At 48.5% G+C, this 20,593-nt stretch overlaps 1 protein-coding gene across 1 annotated transcript in view; it reads right to left on the bottom strand.

Moving 5' to 3' along the window:
• whrna (whirlin a) overlaps positions 1-20,371 on the bottom strand; it is an 85,899-nt gene extending 65,528 nt beyond the window's left edge. Inside the window, exon 1 of the mRNA XM_076029354.1 lies at positions 19,129-20,371. Within this exon, the coding sequence (XP_075885469.1) occupies positions 19,129-19,878 (750 nt within the window). The 5' untranslated portion in view covers positions 19,879-20,371. The remainder of the gene's footprint in view (positions 1-19,128) is intronic.
• Between the last annotated feature and the right edge of the window lie 222 nt (positions 20,372-20,593).

Below are 20,593 nucleotides of genomic sequence, written 5' to 3'. Positions count from 1 at the left end.
AGAAGTTCAGCATCGTAGGTGTGGCATCACTTTGTCATGCAAAATGATGCAGAGTGCCTGATTTATGATGCAGATCTTGGTTTTCTTTTTTTGATTTCAGGGAGGAATGCTTGATGGCAAGCCAAGCTGGGTCTCTCCTCCCACTCAGGGACAGTGGAGGGAGTCATGAAGGAAGCACTGCTCAACACTCTGGCAAGCTGGGAAAACTCCAATCTGTCCAATCTGAAACCAACACTGTCAGTAAGTCACCGAGGCAGGTGGCAAACACCTCAGATATTTTGGTTGAAGAAAGACATCTTTCTATGTATGTATTTTGCAGGAGTGGGATCATTACAGCTTAATATTCAAGTGCTCTGCATGAAACTATGAATTGTACAATTTTAGATCATTTTAATCGACGGGGAAGAAGGAAGCTGCAACAGATGAGATGATACAAGTCTCACCCTCCTTGGTTACTGTTGCTACGGATATTTGCTCTGACACCAGGACAGAGCGAAGCAAAGAAAACACGATGAATTTCCTGGGGAAGGCGTCGGAAAGAAGAAGACGAAAAGGTAAAAAAAACATGGACGAGAGAAAGTTTGGACAAAAAAAAAAAACAGATTTGAAGATGTGATGCAGTGTTTCTCCTTGGCTTTCCAATTTCAGGAAAGCAAACCTGGCAACCCTCTGTATATATTTTTCCCTCTTGGAAGCGGCAGATTGGGCTGTCAGATGGGCAGGTCTCCTGAGCTGCTGCTGCTGCTGTGTTTTGCCTTGTGTTAAAAGGCTGAGAGAGAGAGAGAGAGAGAGAGAGAGAGAGAGAGAGAGAGAGAGAGAGCGCCTCTCCCAGGCGACACCTCCAGCCAGGTGTTCCAATCGCCTGCTTCTTATCTCCTCCAGGCAGGAAGGACAGACAAGCTTCAGAATCAACGTGCAGCTTTTTGCTGTAAACACTGTGCTAAGTCTGCTGCTTCCTGGATGATACATCATGTGAGAAGGCCCCCCTGAGTTCAGGATGGGAAGGTGAAGATGTGGAAGTGGGTGTAATGTGGGACCACTGAAGAACAAACAGGACAGCGGCAGAAGCGTTCAGTCCCTCGCTAGATGTTCACTGCCAGGATGTCTCTCTGTCTCTGTCTCTGTCTCTCTCTCTCTCTCTCTCTCTCTCTCTCTCTCTCTCTCTCTCTCTCTCTCTCTCTCTCTCTCTCTCTCTCTCTCTCTCTCTCTCTCTCTCTCTCTCTCTCTCTCTCTCTCTCTCTCTCTCTCTCTCTCTCTCTCTCTCTCTCTCTCTCTCTGACGGTTGGCAGCAGCCAAAGTGAAAGGAAAAGTTGTCATCTCAAGACGAGGACGCTGATGACAGCCAATTAATGCGGCTCTGCTTGCAGCCGAGGCACACAGGTGTGAATTATAATTACTCCATCTGGCTCTGCTGATTTGTTTGATGTGTTGCACTTAACAACAATAATTAGGTGAAGTTAATGAGGCTTTGATCACATTTCAATGACTGTCATGGCCATCACAACAGTGGCAACAAATTCATACGGACACGTGAGTGGCGCTATTGACGACTCGACCAGGTCAGCGTGACGCCATGGCCCACATCGGTGCGGCCTGATCCATTTCCCAGCAGGCTGGTGGATCCTAATGGGCTGCAGAGGGGAGCGGCGGCCCGGCACAGATATCGACCTCATTGACCCGCAGCGGCCCAGAGCGTGGTCCACTTCCCCTGGGTGCATTTACAGAGACGCTATACACCGACCCTGCGAGGGCCAGCCGATAACACAACTAACCATGCGTGTGGAGCGGCCCCGTTCAACATGACGCCACGTGGCGTGTCCATGCACGTGCCCCGGGCTGCACATCGACCCCCATGCAAGAACATCCGTGTTGGATAGAGAGCATTGAGCCGAGCGTTCAGGGGACACCGCAGCTGAAAATAACTTCAGATTCACCAAAACAATGAAATCACAGCCTTGTACTATTAATTCAACACAGTCTGTAACTCGTAGACCTGCCAGATCTTCCAAGGAACAGCCAATCACCAGCTGACAGTCAGTGAGAGAGCTTCCTGCTGAAAGTGATGCCTTGCTGGGTCTTTTTTCCACCAACCTGAAAGAGGCATCAGTTAATATAATACTGATATAATACTATCATCAAGTATAGATCAACCCAGTGCCATAAAGTGTCAAGCAAGTTTGAAGCAAACTGTTGGAAATCCTCTTGAAAGATTAGAAACTCTAGTGCCACGTCTCCATTCAACTATTTGATACAAAGATACATCGGGTGAATTCCAATTCCTCCCTTAACCCTCAATCTCAACCCTCAATCTCAAAGATGCGCGCTCCCGCGAAGCGAGGTGCAAGTGCTGTCCCGATTCTCAGAAGGTCAAGTTGAGGGACAAGATTAAGGGCTGTATCGCCCTCAATATTGAGAGTCTCCGGCACCACCCTTGGCAGTAAGGGCTACCCAGAAGGCATTGCGTATTTTCGCCAAGACATCTTCGAAAAATGGCGATGAAAAAAGCGAGCTACAAATGGAAGTATTTTCTTAGTTAATAAAGATATAAATATTACGAGACCATTTTATTGTCTTAGTTTAAGACTTTTTTTTATGGATTATTGACATCGTTTATTTTTTTTTACTTTACGATGTTTGTCAGCCGGACCGGCGGTCCTGGCTTCACGTTACTTGTACACCTCGTTGTGTAGCGAAGGAGTACTTCTTCTTCTTCGTCGTCGTCTTCTTGACAGACTGGACGTAGCTTTGGCGTAAGGCCGCCCCCCACAATCTGAAGACGTAACTGCACTTAAGGGGTGTCCCATTTCTAAGCCCTTACATTTATTTTTGAGGGCCAAGATTGAGGGCCAAAGATTGAGGGTTCAGGGCGAGGGTTGAGATTGAGGAGTTAAGGGAGCAATTGGAATTGGCCCATAAAGTGTCGATGCATCATAGGCAACAGATAGAAACCAGCAGGAATAGCAGTGCAGTGAGAGCCACACACACACTGCTGGGTGGAATAGAACAGCTCTGCTGATATCCTGCTCTTCAAATACTATCAAATCAAGTGTGTAACACCATGACAATTACAACACAAATAAATAGAGGAGGGCGGGGCTAAAACAGCTATTCTGTGACATCACAAAGGCCTGATTTCTGGAGATTCCAGCCAAAGCAGCTGACTGAACGCTCCTCCGTTTCTAGGAAGTTCACTGACTCAGCTGTGATCTATGTTTGGAATATCAATGAAAGTGATAAAAGTAGGAAGAATCAGAGAGGCAGCGAGGGCGTAAACAAGATGCTTACTGCTGCCGTCGCTGCTGACAGGAGGAAACACCATCATCTGACGGATGAATCAGACCGTTTGGAAAATATCAAGCTTCACATTTTCAGCGCTGTGACAAAGTTCAACAATGTGCGTTTGTGGGTGTATTTGTTTATTGGTTGAGGTAAGTAGCAACCTGGGAGAAGCCAAAGGGGGGGTTGCACCAGTACACAAGACACTGACAACATAATTACATCTCCTGCAGATCACAGATATGTGTGTGTGGACACTGTGAGGACCAACAGGCAGTAATAAGAAGAAACTCTAGAATTACTGCATGAAGGAGCAGCTGTCACATATTAGAGAGGATGAGCAGGATCTCCAGGCTGACACTTGGCTGCTTAACCAACACTAACTAATAATAATAATAATAATAATAATAATAATAATAATAATAATAATAATAATAATAATAATAATAATGACGGATTAAAAATTGACTAAAATCAATGAATTGAATGAATCTGAATGAATGAATGAATTCATGTCGTGTGATGAGCTGGGGCTCGCTAATTGCAAACATTGTAAGTGATGATGTGCTGGTGTGTTTGCTGGGAGAGACGGGGGAGGGGCTTCATGAGGGGTTCAGTGCCTTCGCATCAATAATCTCGGGCAAGTTGTGGTTGAGAGCATTCACAGTGGACATAAGGCGAGATCTGCAGAGCTGCACATGTTGCCAGTGCAACCAGAAGACAAAAGCACAACTGTTGAATTAAAGAATGCAGAGTCAAAGAAAATAAAGTGGATGGTCATTTTCATGACGTAGCCAAAGAGGCATTTTACTATTTTCAGTGCACAAACAACAGAAAGAGTGGAGTGGAAGGTAGATTTTAAAGTGCTTTCTTAATGTATGTAAGTTCGCTCAGGTAAAAATAGTTCTTTGCAAAATTCATAGCGGGATCTGCTTTCCCAAACTGCTGCAGAAGACCGAAGCATTTCCTCAACCCGTGGAAGTGATTTCAGAGCCTGAGGAAATGTTTTATTGGAACAAAGTGTTGCCATTGATGATTCCATCAATCTGACTTCTGGCCTTGAAGATTTGATCAGCACTCAGACGTGCGCCACTTTGCAGGAAGCCTTGCATTTCAGGAACCTGCTCGACACCTCAGAGACGTTGCTGTGTTTGCAGCATGCGCATGATATGCATGCGTTCAGAGGATGAGGAAACTCATCGGCCTTAATGCTCCTCCATATGCTTCATGCAAAAAAAAAAAACAACGCAGGAAGACGACTACGACCACGGCGCACTGCGTCTTTTATTGTTGGACCAATGCATCTGTAAAAATAAATATCTGCTAACAGGAAAAGCCAGAAGTCTTGTTGCCGTTTGAGCGAGTGGCTGGTAAATCCACACATTGTTTCAAATAAATAAATAAATAATTAAATAGAGGGCAGCAGAGTAACAGACAAATCTGCTGGCAGCCAGTTTTAAGCTGATTAGCCACCGGCTGTTGTGTATACAGCCTGTGTGTGTGTGTGTGTGTGTGTGTGTGTGTGTGTGTGTGTGTGTGTGTCTCTAGTTGATTAGTGAGCGCACAAGCAGCTCTGAATAGCTCCTATAAGCAGCGCTAGCTTTTACCTCAAGCCATATACAGAGTCAATCAATACCATATAGAGACAGTAACTGACAACCTCATAGTGGCTCGCACAACCACAACCACATGGCAATTTCCATAGGCATTTTAGTACACACCATAATATTATGAGAATACACACAGCATGGGCAGCTGTACTGCTGCTGGTCACTGAGGCAGTTTAAAGGCACTGCCATCAAAACAAATGAAGGATTGTTTAACAAATAGGTTTTCGTGGGGGGAGGGGAATCATAGCTGGGCTGGAAACATGGTGCAAGTACATGGGAACTGACTAAAGTGCTATTAAAGTAATTACTACACAATAAAAAAAAAATCTTTTATATACATATAAGAACTCCGGGTGGCAAATAATGATGCATTTGGGATTCTACTCAGGTATCCAAGGCAGACAGGTGCCGGCCATATGTCTGTTAGCAGCAGTCATGTGCTCACGGTTCATGCTGTTATTAGAAAGTTGATGTCCAGTCTTATATGTGGACTCAGCCAGTCAAAGAGTGGAGCCATTATGGCCCCGACGGTGCTGCTCAAAGTCATACAGAACATTCGTCAGACCTCTGGAAGCACTAGCAAATCTCTGCATGTCTTTTAAATGACTTCATATGTGTGTCTGGGCAGATGAAGGCTCCTGGTTGGTGCATCATTCTGTTCATTCATTAGAGGTCATCCAACACCATAGCTAATCAGTGGCGCCTGTGTCTCCCACACACACACACACACACACACACACACACACACACACACACACACACACACACACACACACACACACACACACACAGTGAGCCAGTGTTCATGGGTGTTTCTGGAAGACAGGGCAACCAGACAGGCAGGTTCTGATCGGCCCACAGCTCCTTTATATAGCACCACTTAACTTTGAGTGGCTTTTAAACCAGCAGCACTAAGAGCAGCCTGCTGAACTGGCACCGGGTCGGCCTCACTCGGCCGGACCGCCGATGGAGCCCTTGGGTGACATTGTCGTCGTTAAAACATGCATTTCTAGTGGACTTCATGCAACTTTCAGCAGCAGGGGAGAGGAAGTCTCTTTTGGGTGGCGAGGTTTCCTCCTGCATGAGAAGACGTGAAGGTGGACGGTGGACTGGAAGCTGAAGAAGCCACTGAGGACTGCAGCTGGTTATTGCAGATACTTTTCTTGCATTGTTTCTTCCAAGTTTCATATAAATGATGAAGCTAAACTCTGACACTTTAGACCAGGTCGTGTTCAAAGTGTTCCATAAATGAACTTTGACCTGACTGAAGCCATGGCTGATCCTCTCAAACACATCAGAACACAAAGCATCCTTTCAATCTCAGTCACGTATCTTTGTGCATTTCTTAGTAGAACTGTTGTCCTACTCCTTCTGTCTTGTGAAGGTCCCGCCTCTCCTCTCCTCAGCCCCTCCCCCTCTAAAGCCCTTATCTGTCAGCCCACTGCTCCCCTTGTGTCCACCTATTAGCTGGGATAGCAGTGTTTGCCAACAGCAGTGCAATCAGAGAGCAGAGGAGGGGAAGCTGCATCCTGAGGTGTCACTCAGGGACGAGTCATCGCCTGACAGCTGCTGCTTAGAGGCTGCCAACCAATCGCATCACCGACCATCAATACTGAAACAACAACAGCAACACATCCCTAATGCCACACGGCCAGGTGCATTACCTTTAATTACCAGGGTTGTTTTGCCAGAGATGCCAGTTTCAAATACACAATCCAACAACTCCACCACAACCTAGTGGGGACAGTTGTAACTTGCACGTCTGTCACACCATGAAATAATAACGCGGTGTTGCCAGAGAGTTGCTTCCAAGGCAAATTGAAAAGCCGTGACAACATTCCTGCAGGGTGGGGGGGGGTTTCAATGTCATGTCTGGTGCATCAAATCACACATTTAAAGCAGTGGTTTCCATCCAGAGAACTACAGTGCCTACCACAATGGCAAGGTGTAGTGCAGCTACTTCATCATTATGCAGTGCGCTAAATATGTTGAGCGCTGCTCCCTGGGGGGACGGCTCGCTGACATTTCACTGCACTAATGGCACGATTTAGAAAAAAAAAAGCATTTCTGCAGCTTTTGGATTTTGTTGTGAAAAAAATACCAATCAACAATGTGCAGATCCCATTTGCTGAAATAGAGGCAGATGTTCCTCCAACATGACGTGAACATTGCAGCTGTTGTTAGTCTCTGTCCCATGAGGAGAGAACAACCTCAACTAGTCCTGAATGTCTTAACTTGTGTTTTTTACTACACACTGCGGCGCTGCTGTTTGACCTTTACAGCTGCCAAGACGCTGCCGTTCACCGCTGAGCTCTCAGCAGCTTCGTCTCCACACAACACGGAGACGCACGCGCACGCGTCATCCATCTGTATGAATGTCAACAGCGCTGCGGAGGGCGGAGTGGGCGTGACGGCCAGCAAACGCTGTAATTGTTCCACTCGGGTGGCCAACAACAGGACGTCGAGCGGATTCTAATTAGAGCCTGGGCGAGAGACAGAGAGAGAGCGAGAGCGGTGGCCCCTCCCACCTGTGAAACCAGAAGAGAATGGGAGCTGACAGAGGGCCGGCCTCTCGCTGTGTGATGGGCTCTGCAGACAAGCAGCCGCTAATGGCCAGACAGCAGAGGTCACTGCACAATATCACTGCGATGTATTGAAGCTGGAGGCCAATGAGACGTCCAGCTGCGTGCAAGACGCTCCCACTGGAAAGACGCGGCGCCACTGAGGAAGGATTCCCGCTGAGACACAAACACCAGGAGCACTTCTGGAGATTTAGGAGGCCCAGTTGTCAGCCAGCGCAGCACTGTAGGGCCTGTCTGTCATGAACAACAAGGCCTTGGCTGGGAGGGAGGAGGTGCTAACGTACAAGTGATGTTGCTGTGTCTGGGAGGAGGAACCAGGGAGGGAGTGCTGCACCTCCTCACAACCTCACCCATCCAACACTGAGCTAGGATCTCTGCACGCTAGCAAAAACACGCAGCTCAAGGGTCAAAGGTCCAAATGCTGATGGACACACACTGGCTAGATGGAGATCAACGGAGATAAGTCGCAGGTTGCTACCTGAGCATCTCAGCCTGGTGCAGACCTAAAGTAGCAAGGAGTTCAGAGAGACAGATGACTGAATGAGTGAGACCTGGATGGGAACCTAGGTGAAGAGTCTGGAGCTGCATCTCCTCCTCTCCTTCTGTCTGCGAGTGCGAGTGGTTGTTTGTCCTTCTTTAAACCAGCACCATTGTCCAGTCTGTAACCCATGGGTGTATTATAAGAGCTGGATACCAAACTGGCAATATGGCAATAACCTTTCCAGTGGCCACTCAAAGTACTGCAGCCAAAATCACATTTGGCCCAAAAAGCATTTTTCCTCCAAGAACCGCAACACAAAAAGAAACAGAATCTGCAATCACAGTCACACACACTGTCCTCTTCACCTCCCTCGCTCACCTTTGACCTCAGGTTTTAGATGTGGTGTGGACTGAGTGGCACCACAGAGGACACACAGTGGACTGGCCACCAGGACACTGGCCACCAGGACACTGGCACCAGGACACTGGCCACCAGGACACTGGACTGACTCCTGACCAGACACAGCAGCAGGATGGAACAGTGGAGATAAATCTCCTTCAACCTCCTCCCTCCCATTTCTCTTTTTTCCATTAGTTCGCTAAGTCCCCTAATACCAGCGCGTCCCTCCAAAACGTGGAGTCAATTATCCGTCTGAGGCGGTTTTAGCTTTTTAAATAAATTACCTTGCCAGGAATGTTAATCTGAGGCCACAATGAAAGCTGCTTAGTTTGTTCCTGCGAGTTCACTGTGAAGCAATCAAGGCGTCGCTCTGCTGTGCACCCGTCTGATAAAGATCACGCTGGTGATATTACACACAGACTCCCGGCCCCAGATGCTAATACAGTGCAAGGGCAAATAGCGCATTGCCATCCATATTGTCCTCCACTTTTCAATTTTACACAGACCTGCTGATATCCTCCAGTAATCCTCTAAGTGATGTGACCTCAGGACACCTTGGTTTGAAAGAGACAGAAACAATTCAAAGCAAAGGACAACGTTTTCCAAGCCCTAACACCGGCCATGCTGGACACAAGTAATCAGAACAAAGATGCTTCACGCAAACACATCAACGGGAAGAGTCTGATTAGATCCGGAAAGAAATGTCATTCCGAAAGAGGGAGGTGAATGAAGACAGTGGGAAAACTCTACATTCAGTTTTCATTCAACCTTCATTGAGAAAAGTTCCCATCAATGTGCTGAACTCCACCACTGGCCCTGCATTAGCAACTGACAGCAAATGTAGGAAACCAGTTTTTGTCTGGAATTATGTTTGGGTGGAATGTTTGTCCTGAAAGCAAAACACTCAGGAGGTCTCGGTACCGTCAGAGTCCACAGACCAGCTGCAGTTTGTTGTCAGATGCTTTAACTGCTTAATTTATTCTTATCCAACTGGCCTCCGACTTCCCCGACGTTCCGGGAGCCTTGCCTACTCTGCCAATTACTCTTCTTAAAGAAGACACAATCAATCACAATCTTTGTAGCGTTTCCTCAAATGAAATCACACTCTGCTTTTTTCCTCTTGAGTGGCCAACTATTCTAGAAGCAGGTGGTTCTGGAGGAATAGTTTGCAAACTTTGCACCACTCCAGCCAATCTATACTGGGCTGTGATGGATTCAGAGTGTCGCCTCAGTAAGTGTGACAAACATCTTCAGCAGCCATCAAACCCTCCTGCTAATGGCTCAGCAGGCGCCGCAGTGCATTACAGTGCTCACTGGCAGCTCTCTGCACATCACAGGCTCGGCCACTCTGTTTGCGTTCTACTCCACGCTGCTGTTTGATACCTATATGGTGCATCATGTCTGCCTGTGTGAGTCACTGTGCACTATCAGCACAGTGCGGCCCGACCAACACCGAGCGTGAGGGCTTCCCTCCGGCTTCAACAGGTCACCTGATGGCCACTTTTCAGAAGTTTAACACATTCACTCAACGCGGTGGCTGTGTTTGAGAGTCAGCATGTGTACATTATGTACACATGTAAATTATGTGGCACTTCAAAGTTGGTGCTCAATATCCAGGAAAGTAAATGGAAGCCTCTGAAGGTCACTGATGAGTCTCCACCAGCTGCGTTTGGCTAAGAGGTCTTGATGTTCTCATCAGGTGGTTTTCACACGGATCCATACAGAGGAATATCGCAAAATTGTCATGGAAACACTTTATTCACATTGACACGTCAGCGGACGTGACTTTGCGCTGTAATGGCAATGTTTCTGTCGTCGTTCAAATTGATTGTAAAACACTTGGTGTGAAAAAAAGTCTGGAATCGTTCTGGAACCGGCTTCAGATCCAAAGTATCCAATATTGGCATCATATTGAAAAATGTATTGATTGTTCCAATGACAGCCAGCCCTGGGCACCATACACCAAGCATGCAATGTGTTATCATCGCCCTGATCCAGCTCAGTGGTAAACTGAAGAATCAAACAGCCTCACACCAGAACTTCCCCGCATTACAACTTCAGTACGAACCTGCTGGTCAGCAGAGCAAAAGTTGAGTGTGGAATGTGAAAGCGTCTCCCACCTGCACCCGAGCAGCAGCAGCAGCAGCAGCAGCAGCAGCAGCAGCAGCAGCAGTCCATTCATTAAGAGCGGCCGCTCCACGCTGACGGCTCTCTCTCCTCTTGAATTATTCACGGCGGGGAGGCCTCGGCTGCAGATAAGGCTACGTGTTGAATGTCCATTACGTGCTTCATTTGTGCCTTGAATTAAGGTCTTATCAAATAATTACACGGATCGCTGGGAAACGTACAGCCGCAGCCGTGCGGTGCTCTGCCTGACTCACGAGATTCTTTTTTTCCTTCCGCCGCTGCTCCTCAATGCTGCTTCTTTACACCAGCTGCGTTTCCATCACCGCTTTTCCCAAAATAAAAGCAAAGTTTTTTTTAAATTTCCACAGAGTACAATTGCAATTTGCAGGTGTTTCCACTGAATGATGTGAAGATCATAAGCCGTCATTCCGGTCAAATCTCATCCCGCATGATTTGACCAGAATTAAGCCAAAACATAGCGTGTCATTTCCACTGGTCAGCGAACTGGTCACGTGACCCCGCATGTCACGTCCGCTGACGTGTCATTGTGAACAAAGTGTTTCCATGACACTTTAGCGATGTTCCTCGACATGGATACGTGTGGAAAAAGCTCCTGATGAGAACGTCAGAACCTTTGAGCCGTGTTGGAGAGGTTCTTCCAAGCTGAGCTACTTCCATCACCAGACTTTATTCCCATATTCAGGTTTGGTGTGATGGAAAGCAGCTCGTTGCAGGTTTTGGTGCAGCTCTCTCTCTGGTGTTGGTGGTGAGGAGCAGCAGATGGCGAGTGGAGAGACGCAGGGAGACGTGGTGTGTGTGTGTGTGTGTGTGTGTGTGTGTGTGTGTGAGTGTGTGTGTTTGGGGTGACAGGTATCGGATGACCTGCGCGGCTCTTCTGCTGTTGTCTGAGATCCTGAAAGGGAGGTGAGGGGAGGGAGGGAGGGGAGGGACCACCCTGGTGTGCCCTCACTGCCTGGACTGTGAAGGACACAATGTAATCTGACAGACGCACAAAAGAGGCTTTAGAGTGGGCTGGTGGTCACTATCTCCACGCAGCCAGTGACTGAAAGCAGCCACTTCTAAAGACCTTCATCAGGCTGGTGTGACTCCCACTGGAGTCCTTCCCAGCCGCTCCACCTTTTCCTTGTTGTCCTTTGTTCCCAACTCCTCTCCTGCTCCGATCGCTCAGATCAGAAGGCTTCACAATTTCGCAGAAAGTCCCTTTTTCTCCTGGGAAGATTATTTAAATCGTCCCGTGTTGTGCTTACGTAACTCTATTAAATCCCTCCTCCTCCTCCTCCTCCTCCCCCTACTTCACCTCCTCTGCCAGAGCAGCAGTCATTAGATGGCCGCTTGCATCAGACAGCGGAGGAGAATTTGTCTGAGCACAATGAGCACTGTGAGCACTGTGAGGGCCATCCGTCCCGACTCTGACACACCCCAGAGCCAAAACAGGGATCCAAACTGAAGCAAAAAAAAAAAAAGGTTTCTGGCCATTTTAGAAGCTTGGTGATGATGAAGGGATGTAAATAAAAGGTCCGATGGTCTGCAGCTTATATAATGCAAGCGTTGGGAGGGGGGGGTGGGGGGGGGCATTAGGGGAGAGACAAAGGTTAATTACACTGGGCTGGTGCAAGTTGTGGCCCAGTTGGCTCCAGTGCAGCTGCTTGGAGACGTGGAGATCAAAGGCTGTGAGCTCCGGCTGCTCCCAGCGATGGACGCAGGCGTTAAATTCAATAATGTCACCACACACCAGACAGAAGCAAACCCAGTGATGGAATGTAATAAAACTGATGGTATGGAGGCTCACAGGATGTGTGCGGGAGTCAAGAGGGTGCGACTGTCAAAAGCCAGAGTGGAATAATGAAGTTGAACTGAATTATTGTAAAAAAAAAAAAAAATTATTCCGGAAGCTGCGACTCACCTCTGAGTTTTCTGACTGAGCGCCTCGGCAACAAGCCGCTGGCCTGAGCACGGTCATAATGACTGAGCCCATGGTGGCTCCGCACACCTCTCTCACCAGGCCAGGCTCATAATTACACTTGTCAGATAGAAGCAGACTGAATCAAGGTAACAATGAGCCTTTTGATTTCTCATTTATATTCAGCGCAAACCTTCAGCCTCACAACTCCCACGTTGGCACGTCAGCAGAGCCTCGGAACTAAAATCACCTCAACCGTCAGAGTCCATGGTCAGCTGATCAGCTGGGTGAGCACTGGTGAGCACTGGTGCATCAGTCTTCAAGCGACAGGTCTCAGGGGCTTGACTGAACCCCATCAATTAACTGTCAAACCAAACATCACTGTGTTCTGTGAATGAAGGATTGGCTCCGCTGATGTCAAGTTCACTGCGTTTTTAGAAACGTATGCTTGAGTTGGGTTTATGTGGGTGTGGTTGCTTAAAGAGCTCAAACACACATGCAGTGTACAAGTTGAAATACTTTGAGGCAGTTTTTAAAACCTACATGCAGCTCCATGAATCCCATTACACCACTAATCCCCCTTTATTTCCTTTGGGCCTTTAAGGAAGGGCACTGCATCAGAACATGCTGTGAATACATCAGCTGGAGTCCAGACTCACTTTGGTACGTGCAAAGGCTACAGTATGCATAATGTGACCACATAATACTGCAATTACACAACTGCAAACATCCATCCACCAATGATCTGCTGTGAACTCTGGTGTAGTTCCACTGCAGCCAACAGCAAAACAACTGATATGTCATATATATATACTGTACATATATATATCATGACAAAAGGAATGCTGAACATATGAACTGGAAGCTTCTGGAAGCAGCACAATAAGGAATGAAGAAAAGTCTTGTGGACACGGAAGTGTGGAGACGAAGGTGAGATTTATTGTTGACTTGAGTTTAGGTGGAGCCTCATCAGACTCAACAGACTGACCACTCAAACCATTCCAGTGAACCTCTGGCCATTCATCTCGTTAAACTCTACTTTCTCACAGTATGTAAAAAAAAAAGGTGTTTCAATAAAGGCCTTTTAATACAGCTTGATGTGTGTGAGAGTCCCCAGGCACTAATAAAAGAAGCCATTTCCTGTGTGTGGACAGAAGTCAGCAGAAGTGGAGGATTTGCCTCATTGGCCGGATATTAATGGTTGCTTCCGGTGATTTAGCACTGCGGGGACCAGCTGATGGATTGGGGACACCTTTGCAGTGAACTAAGGCATTTGGCAGCTCCATTGTAAAGTGATTATGATGCTGCAATAGAGCAACTTTTGGCTGCAGATCTGCTTGTTGAACACCTGGTGGGGCAACTGGTAGAGGATTCAAATGCTGCCAGAATTTGATGTCACATTTTAATACGAACAAAAAAGGTGAAATTTGAACTTTGGGCCGTGAGTGGCGAGAGAGTGGGTACTTTGACTTATTAGAGCCTGTTGCAAAGTGCTGCACTGAGCGAGTGGTAAGCAAATCTATACCATAAGTGTAGTAGAAGAAGCATCAGTCAGAGTTTAGCGCTAACATGCAGCAGCAGCAGCAGCAGCAGCAGCAGCAGCAGCAGCAGCACAGTGACGGTCAGAGCTGGGCCCTCCCACTTAATTAAAGTCATTCATAAATATTTCAGACTATAATCACAAGGAGGACTACAGCTCAGGTGCTTGATTACTACTTGAGGGGCTGCACCTCCCTTTAGAAGGGCTGCGAAACAGCAATCAGCGTGTGCACTGCTCCACCAGTCTGCTTCCGCCTGTCATTTCATCAACCTGGATCAAGTGGCAGCATTCAATCACTTCCCACTTCCAGCTCTGAGAACAGCACTTTTATTGCTCGTCTGACAAAGGAAACCAAAAAGCGCTCTCAGTCCACGCCTGCAATTCAGTCATCCCAGTGAGCTCTGTTCCAGTGAGGAGAATATGCTTCAGCAGTGAAGAGCAAACATGGGAGTTTTGAAAAAGTCCAGCGTCTTGGCTTTGTCCTCGTCTCAAGACACAAGACAATTTGTTCTGGTTCAATAAAGACATGTTTCATAAAGGCAGAAAAATATATATTGTGTATATGTTGTGTATTGAACCCATGCACGAGCAGCCAGCAGTGGGAAGTGGCCACTGGAAGCCACTGAGCTGGTGAGTGTCGGCTGGTGAAGGATAAAAGGCCTGAAGAGTCTCGTTCAAGCACAACACGAGGGTCATTGCCCAAACTGCCTCCTTCAATTTGACTTGTGGACTGAACCAACAATTATCGCCACTGCACTGATGGTGTCTGGGCAAAAACATTGTCTCATCAAAGTGTTCCAACCACAGTTTCAGTGGGTGAAGCAAAAGCCACCACTGCTCATGGGTTCCTCTGGCAGACCCGAAGGAAAGACCAGAGACTGGAAGGTTCTGGACGGGGAGGTTCTGAACACTGATTCCAAAGACACGTGTCAGACAACATATTAGCCAATGGTACATCTGCACTGGGTCTGCTATAAAGTGGCTGGAGTCATTCTAGTTGGCAGAAGAGGAAGGATGGTCATCGTGGCTTAGTTTGCCCTCCATCTCTCCTTCTCTGCATCTCTCCATCTCTCCATCTCTCCATCTCTGCATCTCTGCATCAAGAGCCCAAAGCTTTGCTTCAGTTAGTTTGTCGGGTTTTCCTGCCTCTGTCTGTCTGTCTGTCTGTCTGTCTGTCTGTCTGTCTGGTTGCTGTTGTCAAATAACTTGCCACAAATAACGAAAATGAAAATGAATATAATTATGTGACCTCCATTCATTTATCAGAGGAATTGACAGCAAAAGTAGAGAATATGAAATGATGACGACAGAGGCAACATGAACTTCCATGATCCTGAATTCTGACACCACAATCTCAGCGACTGCATCGAACCCCTGCACGACTCCCCAGGTGAGTCGGTTAAAACCATTACTGCCACGAGCCAATGAGGAGAGAGCGCCACCTCCTCCATGGAACGTGTGCAGCTGCAGCTGGAGGGAAGGACGAGGCCAGACTGCAGCTGATCATCTACTGTGGCGAGAGGGTCACTGGCTCCAATCTGCAATCTGGCCCAGAGTCTCCGCCTCGCCTGGGGGACCCTGACCACAGCAGTTGTAGCATACCCCCCCCACACTGCCTCCACCATTAGACAAGCCTTCCCAGCTGCTTCCCCCCGGCGCTGGGCTGCAGTCCATCAGCTTGTGTGCCTCCACTGCCGCCCTCATCAACACGGCGAGGCAGCGCTGAGGGACCTCCAGCTCAATGTCTGACCTCTGCTTTTCATCTGTGACAAACACACAATGTACCTGCAGTGCAAATCTCCACTGAGTCTTTCCACCAGCCAACACCTCCACACAGACCTGCGCACCACACATCAGGTTTTTCCAATTTACGCCGCTCTTCTCTCTGATGTTGCCATTTCTGCTATTATGCTGCTGTGTTTGCTGCTTTGGGAATTTGTTTTCATTGATATTCCACATTCCTGGTGAGTCCTTTCATCAACTGCCTCTGGCAAATACTCAGCATGTGCACACAGGCTTGGCGAGGGAGGCCTTCTGACCATGTCATGGACACACAGAGAGCTGAAGTGCATGAAAAGCTACAAGATTCATTACGAGTGTAAAACTTGACCTTGGATTTATGTGAGATGACTTCAGTGAAAATCGCCAGGTTGAGTTGCGCTTTATTTCTTCATGCACGGAAGAAGGAAGCTGGTCAGACGAGAGCAGATCCTCACTTGAATGCAACTTGAGTAAGGTTTGGCTTCAGGGAAGTTGACCAAGGTTTTGAAAGTTTGGAACAAAGGACGGGAGAAATTATTCATCTGCTTGGCAAAGTTGCAACGCAGACACACTTTGCTCTTTACTGCACATTAGTCCAACCTCCAGGGGGCCTTGTTGACAAAGATATGCACTCAAAACCTTTCTGGCAACTTGTATGTGGAATCTCCATGCGCAGTGATAGCGGCTTCAAACTAAGCCATGTATGTAATACACAGCCCAAGAGGCGACGCCTGGAGGCACCAAACCTCATTTACTGCAGGTTGCTGCTGCTTCCCCAGCACTGTTTGATGATCTGGAGCAGAAATTCTTCTTTAGCGACAGCCAAACCCAGGCTGCCGAATTGGGACCAGGAATTCAGCCGCTTTAAAAGTCATGCCGTGACATTTTTAGACACAGGACCAGGAGACTGTGTTGAGACATTTTCGCACTCTTTTTTTCAAGAAAAAAATATATATATGCACCCGTGTCTGTTGGCCAGCATCCCACCTTTGTTCCTTCCCAGCCAGAAACCAAACTTTCAGCCAGTTATAATGGAGGAGACAGAGGAGACGCTGCCTCCGACTCAGACTGAGACTAAACTACCTGCCTTGGAGACGTGGCTCCGCCTCAGAAAAACCAACTGATTGATGCCCCTGATTCGTCCCATCACATCTCCTGACTGTCCAGCAGGGCTCACAGATGAGCATCAGGAGAAATGAACGCTGACTGGGAAGCTGACCTTGGCAGGCATGTGGGGACTGAGGCCGCCGCACAAGAGAGACCGACAGCAAGAGAAATACAGCTGTAAGCCTCAGACGCATCCCCTGGGCCAAACAACAATCTGCTGCTTTCAAAAGCCATCCCTGAACTCATCAGGCAGCACAGGTCTGCTAAAGTGGAGCAGATAAAGCCTGGAAGAGTGGAAGCACACACACACACACACACACACACACACACACACACACACACACACACACACACACACAGTGCAGAGGAAAAGCTCTGTGAAGAAGTGATGGAATGCAAATAAGTTGCAAAGGAAACATTGGTGACGAGCTAAAGGTGTTTTTGTCTTTCTTATTTTTTAATTGCAACTGCATGTTGTGGAAACATATGGGGCCTTGTGCACTCGGTCAACACTATGAGAAGCTGACAAACAGGGACGTCCCAGAAGTTCAAAAGTTGCAGTTAATACAGTCATTGTCTCGTCACCGTTGTCATATAAGCGACTTTTTGTGTCCATGTTTAAATGCGGTCATGGATCCTCATCACCGTGATTTAAATTCACCGCTATGTCGCTGTGTTGTCCTGTATTATTATGGGTTATTTAAGCTTCAAAAGTTATTCACACTCAGGAAAGAACCTCAGATTATCAAGATGGCCTCTTCACCACAACACAGGGACTTGGTGAGACGTCAACTACCACTGTGAGGAAGAAGCTGAGTTGACTTTGAGGTGAGCACTGAAGATCTGATGTGACTGCTGTCACGTCTGGATTCATCAAGAGTTCTCAGAGTGCAGATTGATTTGGAAATGACATTTCATCTGCGTCTCGTGCGCTCCAAGCTAGAATCCACTCCTGAGCGTGACTGTCGGTTTGAGGGAAATTGACTCAAAAATCGGTTTCATTTGGTTTTCACAATAGTTTAGAGAAAGAACAATTCATGAACAATGAATTATTGGTCTTACTGACACATACTCGTGACGTCTTCTGCCAGCAATACAAAGATTATTATAGTTTCTATTCATGTTACAAGCTCTCAGTCTTTGTTTGACTGCACAGGATGAATCAGTGGTAATGGATTTCTGTGCAGGCCGGAGGGTGAACGTCGCCACACATCCAAGAGACTTTAATAAGATTTAGATTAAAATTAGCTGAAAATGAGCATCATGACCTCCAGGGAAATCTGATCCGCGACATGCTTCATGTTGGCTGGGTGCCGACCTGTTAGCAGCAGCATCACTGGTACTATTAATCATAGCGCTGTGCAGTGTGTGCAGTGGTCACCAAGGATGGCGCTGCCCTAAATCCACATGCATAGAAGTGCAAAAGTCCTCCTGAGAGAGTGGAGGGTTGGGAGGCATCAGGAAAAATGAGAAGAAACTAAAACTAAAGAAATGAATGAACTTTCCAACAATCTTCAGACAGAGCGGTGAGGATTGTTGCAAAGAAATGCTCTGTAATAAATGATGTTATGTTACCTCGACTACTGATACATTTCTATGAAAGGTCAACGTTACACAGGTCATCCAACGTGATGGATTCAGCCAATGAGGAAGCAGCGCTGGAGCAGAGACGCACACAAACGGAGCCCTGCTCCCAGACACCTCCAGCACCATGGACAGCTCATTAAAAACTTCTCGCAGCCTGCCTCCCTCCTTCCATCAGTCACTGCTGCACCCCAGTTAGAATCGCTCTGTTATCAGCTCATTCACTAATAGGCTTCCTTTACAAGCCATTATTAACAACGGTGCGCCGAGGAAGAAGCAGCTCGAGAGAGAGAGAGAGAGAGAGCGCAGCCACAAGAAGCCACCATCCCTCTACAGTTACCAGCTGCTTCACGGGTGTCCAGTTGCATCTGACATGGTTCTGCAGCAGGCAACCAACCAGCGCTCCATCTACAGCAACACGGCTGCTACACTGAGGCCATGACAAGAAACACAGGCGGCTAGATTGAGCAATTCGGCCATTCTAGACACACACAGAGGGGAAGGACAGGCGACGTGTTGCAGTCGAGACCGCACCAGCCAACCGAAACCAAGAACCAAGAGCTTATCAAGACCAGAGAGTAGTGAGATCCAGACCAGATCAAGACTGAATACATCAAAGAAAAACAACAACAAGACTGAACAAATAACCAACAGTAAACTGGAACAGCAACATCTCTTCTCAGCAAGGTGTCTGTTAATCGTTGGCAACATGAAGGAGGAAATGAAGACGTGACGCTCACCTTGACGGCTTCGGCGTGAGTGACTTTTTCAAAGACTTTGTCGTTGACCTTCATGATCTGGTCGCCGACGCGGAGCCCCTGCTTCTCCGCCAGGCTGCCGGCCTCCACCTGGGACACGTAGATGCCCACGCCGTGCTCCGAGCCGCCGCGGATGCTGAAGCCCAGGCCCTCGTTGCTCTTGTGCCGCTTCATGGTGACCTGGCGCAGCTCTCCCGGCGGCTCGTGGATAAAGTTCCTGCCCAGCAGCGGCACCAGCGGAGCCGCCGTGCCGTCGCTGCTGCTGCTGAAGGAGTCGGGCGAGTCGCGCAGGGCCACCTGGAATTCGGCCGGCTTGCTGGGCGAATAGTGGCCCGGGGGCGTGGGGCTGGCGCCGGGGTAGTCGCCCGGCGGGGTCTCGGCGGGGCTGCCATTGCTGGCCACCAAATCGGACTTCAAGTAGAGGCCCTCGGAGGTGTACTGCTCGAAGAGCAGCTGGTCGGAGCGAGGGATGACCAGCCGCAGCATGGGCAGCAGCTGCCTCTTGCTGGGCGCGTTGAGGATGACGTTGAGGGTCTGCACCAGGTCGTAGACGTTGCGCTTGGCGTGGTAGACGTTGAGGCAGTGGATGAACTGCTCCCTCTCCAGGTCGTCCAGCAGCAGGTTGAGGGCGTTGTGCAGCTTCCTCACGTTGGCCGACAGGGTCCGAGCGCTGGAGGCCAGCGAGTTGGCCGAGGAGCTGAGCGACATGCGCTCCAGGTCGGTGCTGCTCATGCTGGCAGAGGTGCGCGTGTGTCCGGCGACGCCACGCCGGTGCGGGGTTAGAGAGCACGCATGCTGCTGCTGCTGCTGGTGGTGCTGGTGGTGCTGGTGGTGTTGTGGGGACGCGGCGGCAGGAGGCGCACTCCGGTTCCATCCATCATGTGAGAGGGAAACATCCACTTTGCGAGTTGCTTGGTCAAGAAAGAATAGGAGGCTAATAAAAAGTATTCCCTTAATGAACCGCGGTGCACTGTCACTGTCACGGGGTTGCTTGTAATTAGATCCAGAGGAACGAAAGAAGGACGGAAGGAAGGAAGGAAGGAAGGCAGGAAGGAGGGAGGGAGGGAAAATAACTTTCCGCGCTTAGCGGCGCGTCAGTGGAGGCGCAACAGCGTCGCCGACACAGTCGCTCCCCCTCCGGCAGACAGCTTAGCGACGCACCGCGCCGAGGAGGTCATTAGCTCCGCTGCGGTGCTCCAGGAGGTAAGCCTGCTCCGGCGCTGCTCCGGTGACACCGCCAGCACCTCCTTCCTTATAAAGGACACCGCGGCTGGAGGAGATAAAAAAACAAACCAACACTCGGTCCAAAAGCTCGCAGGTGTAGCGGACGTTTAGACAAGGACATGGAGTAAACACACACACACACACACACACACACACACACACACACACACACACACACACACACACACACACACACACACACGTCAAAAAAGTTGTTTCTACG

The sequence above is a fragment of the Nelusetta ayraudi genome, unplaced genomic scaffold (genome assembly GCF_046127955.1).
Source record: "Nelusetta ayraudi isolate G7.1 ecotype Tasmania unplaced genomic scaffold, CSIRO-AGI_Nayr_v1 ptg000026l, whole genome shotgun sequence".
Taxonomy (NCBI): domain Eukaryota; kingdom Metazoa; phylum Chordata; class Actinopteri; order Tetraodontiformes; family Monacanthidae; genus Nelusetta; species Nelusetta ayraudi.
Note: the sequence above shows the minus strand (reverse complement) of the source record. Positions and strands in the feature narration are given on the sequence as shown.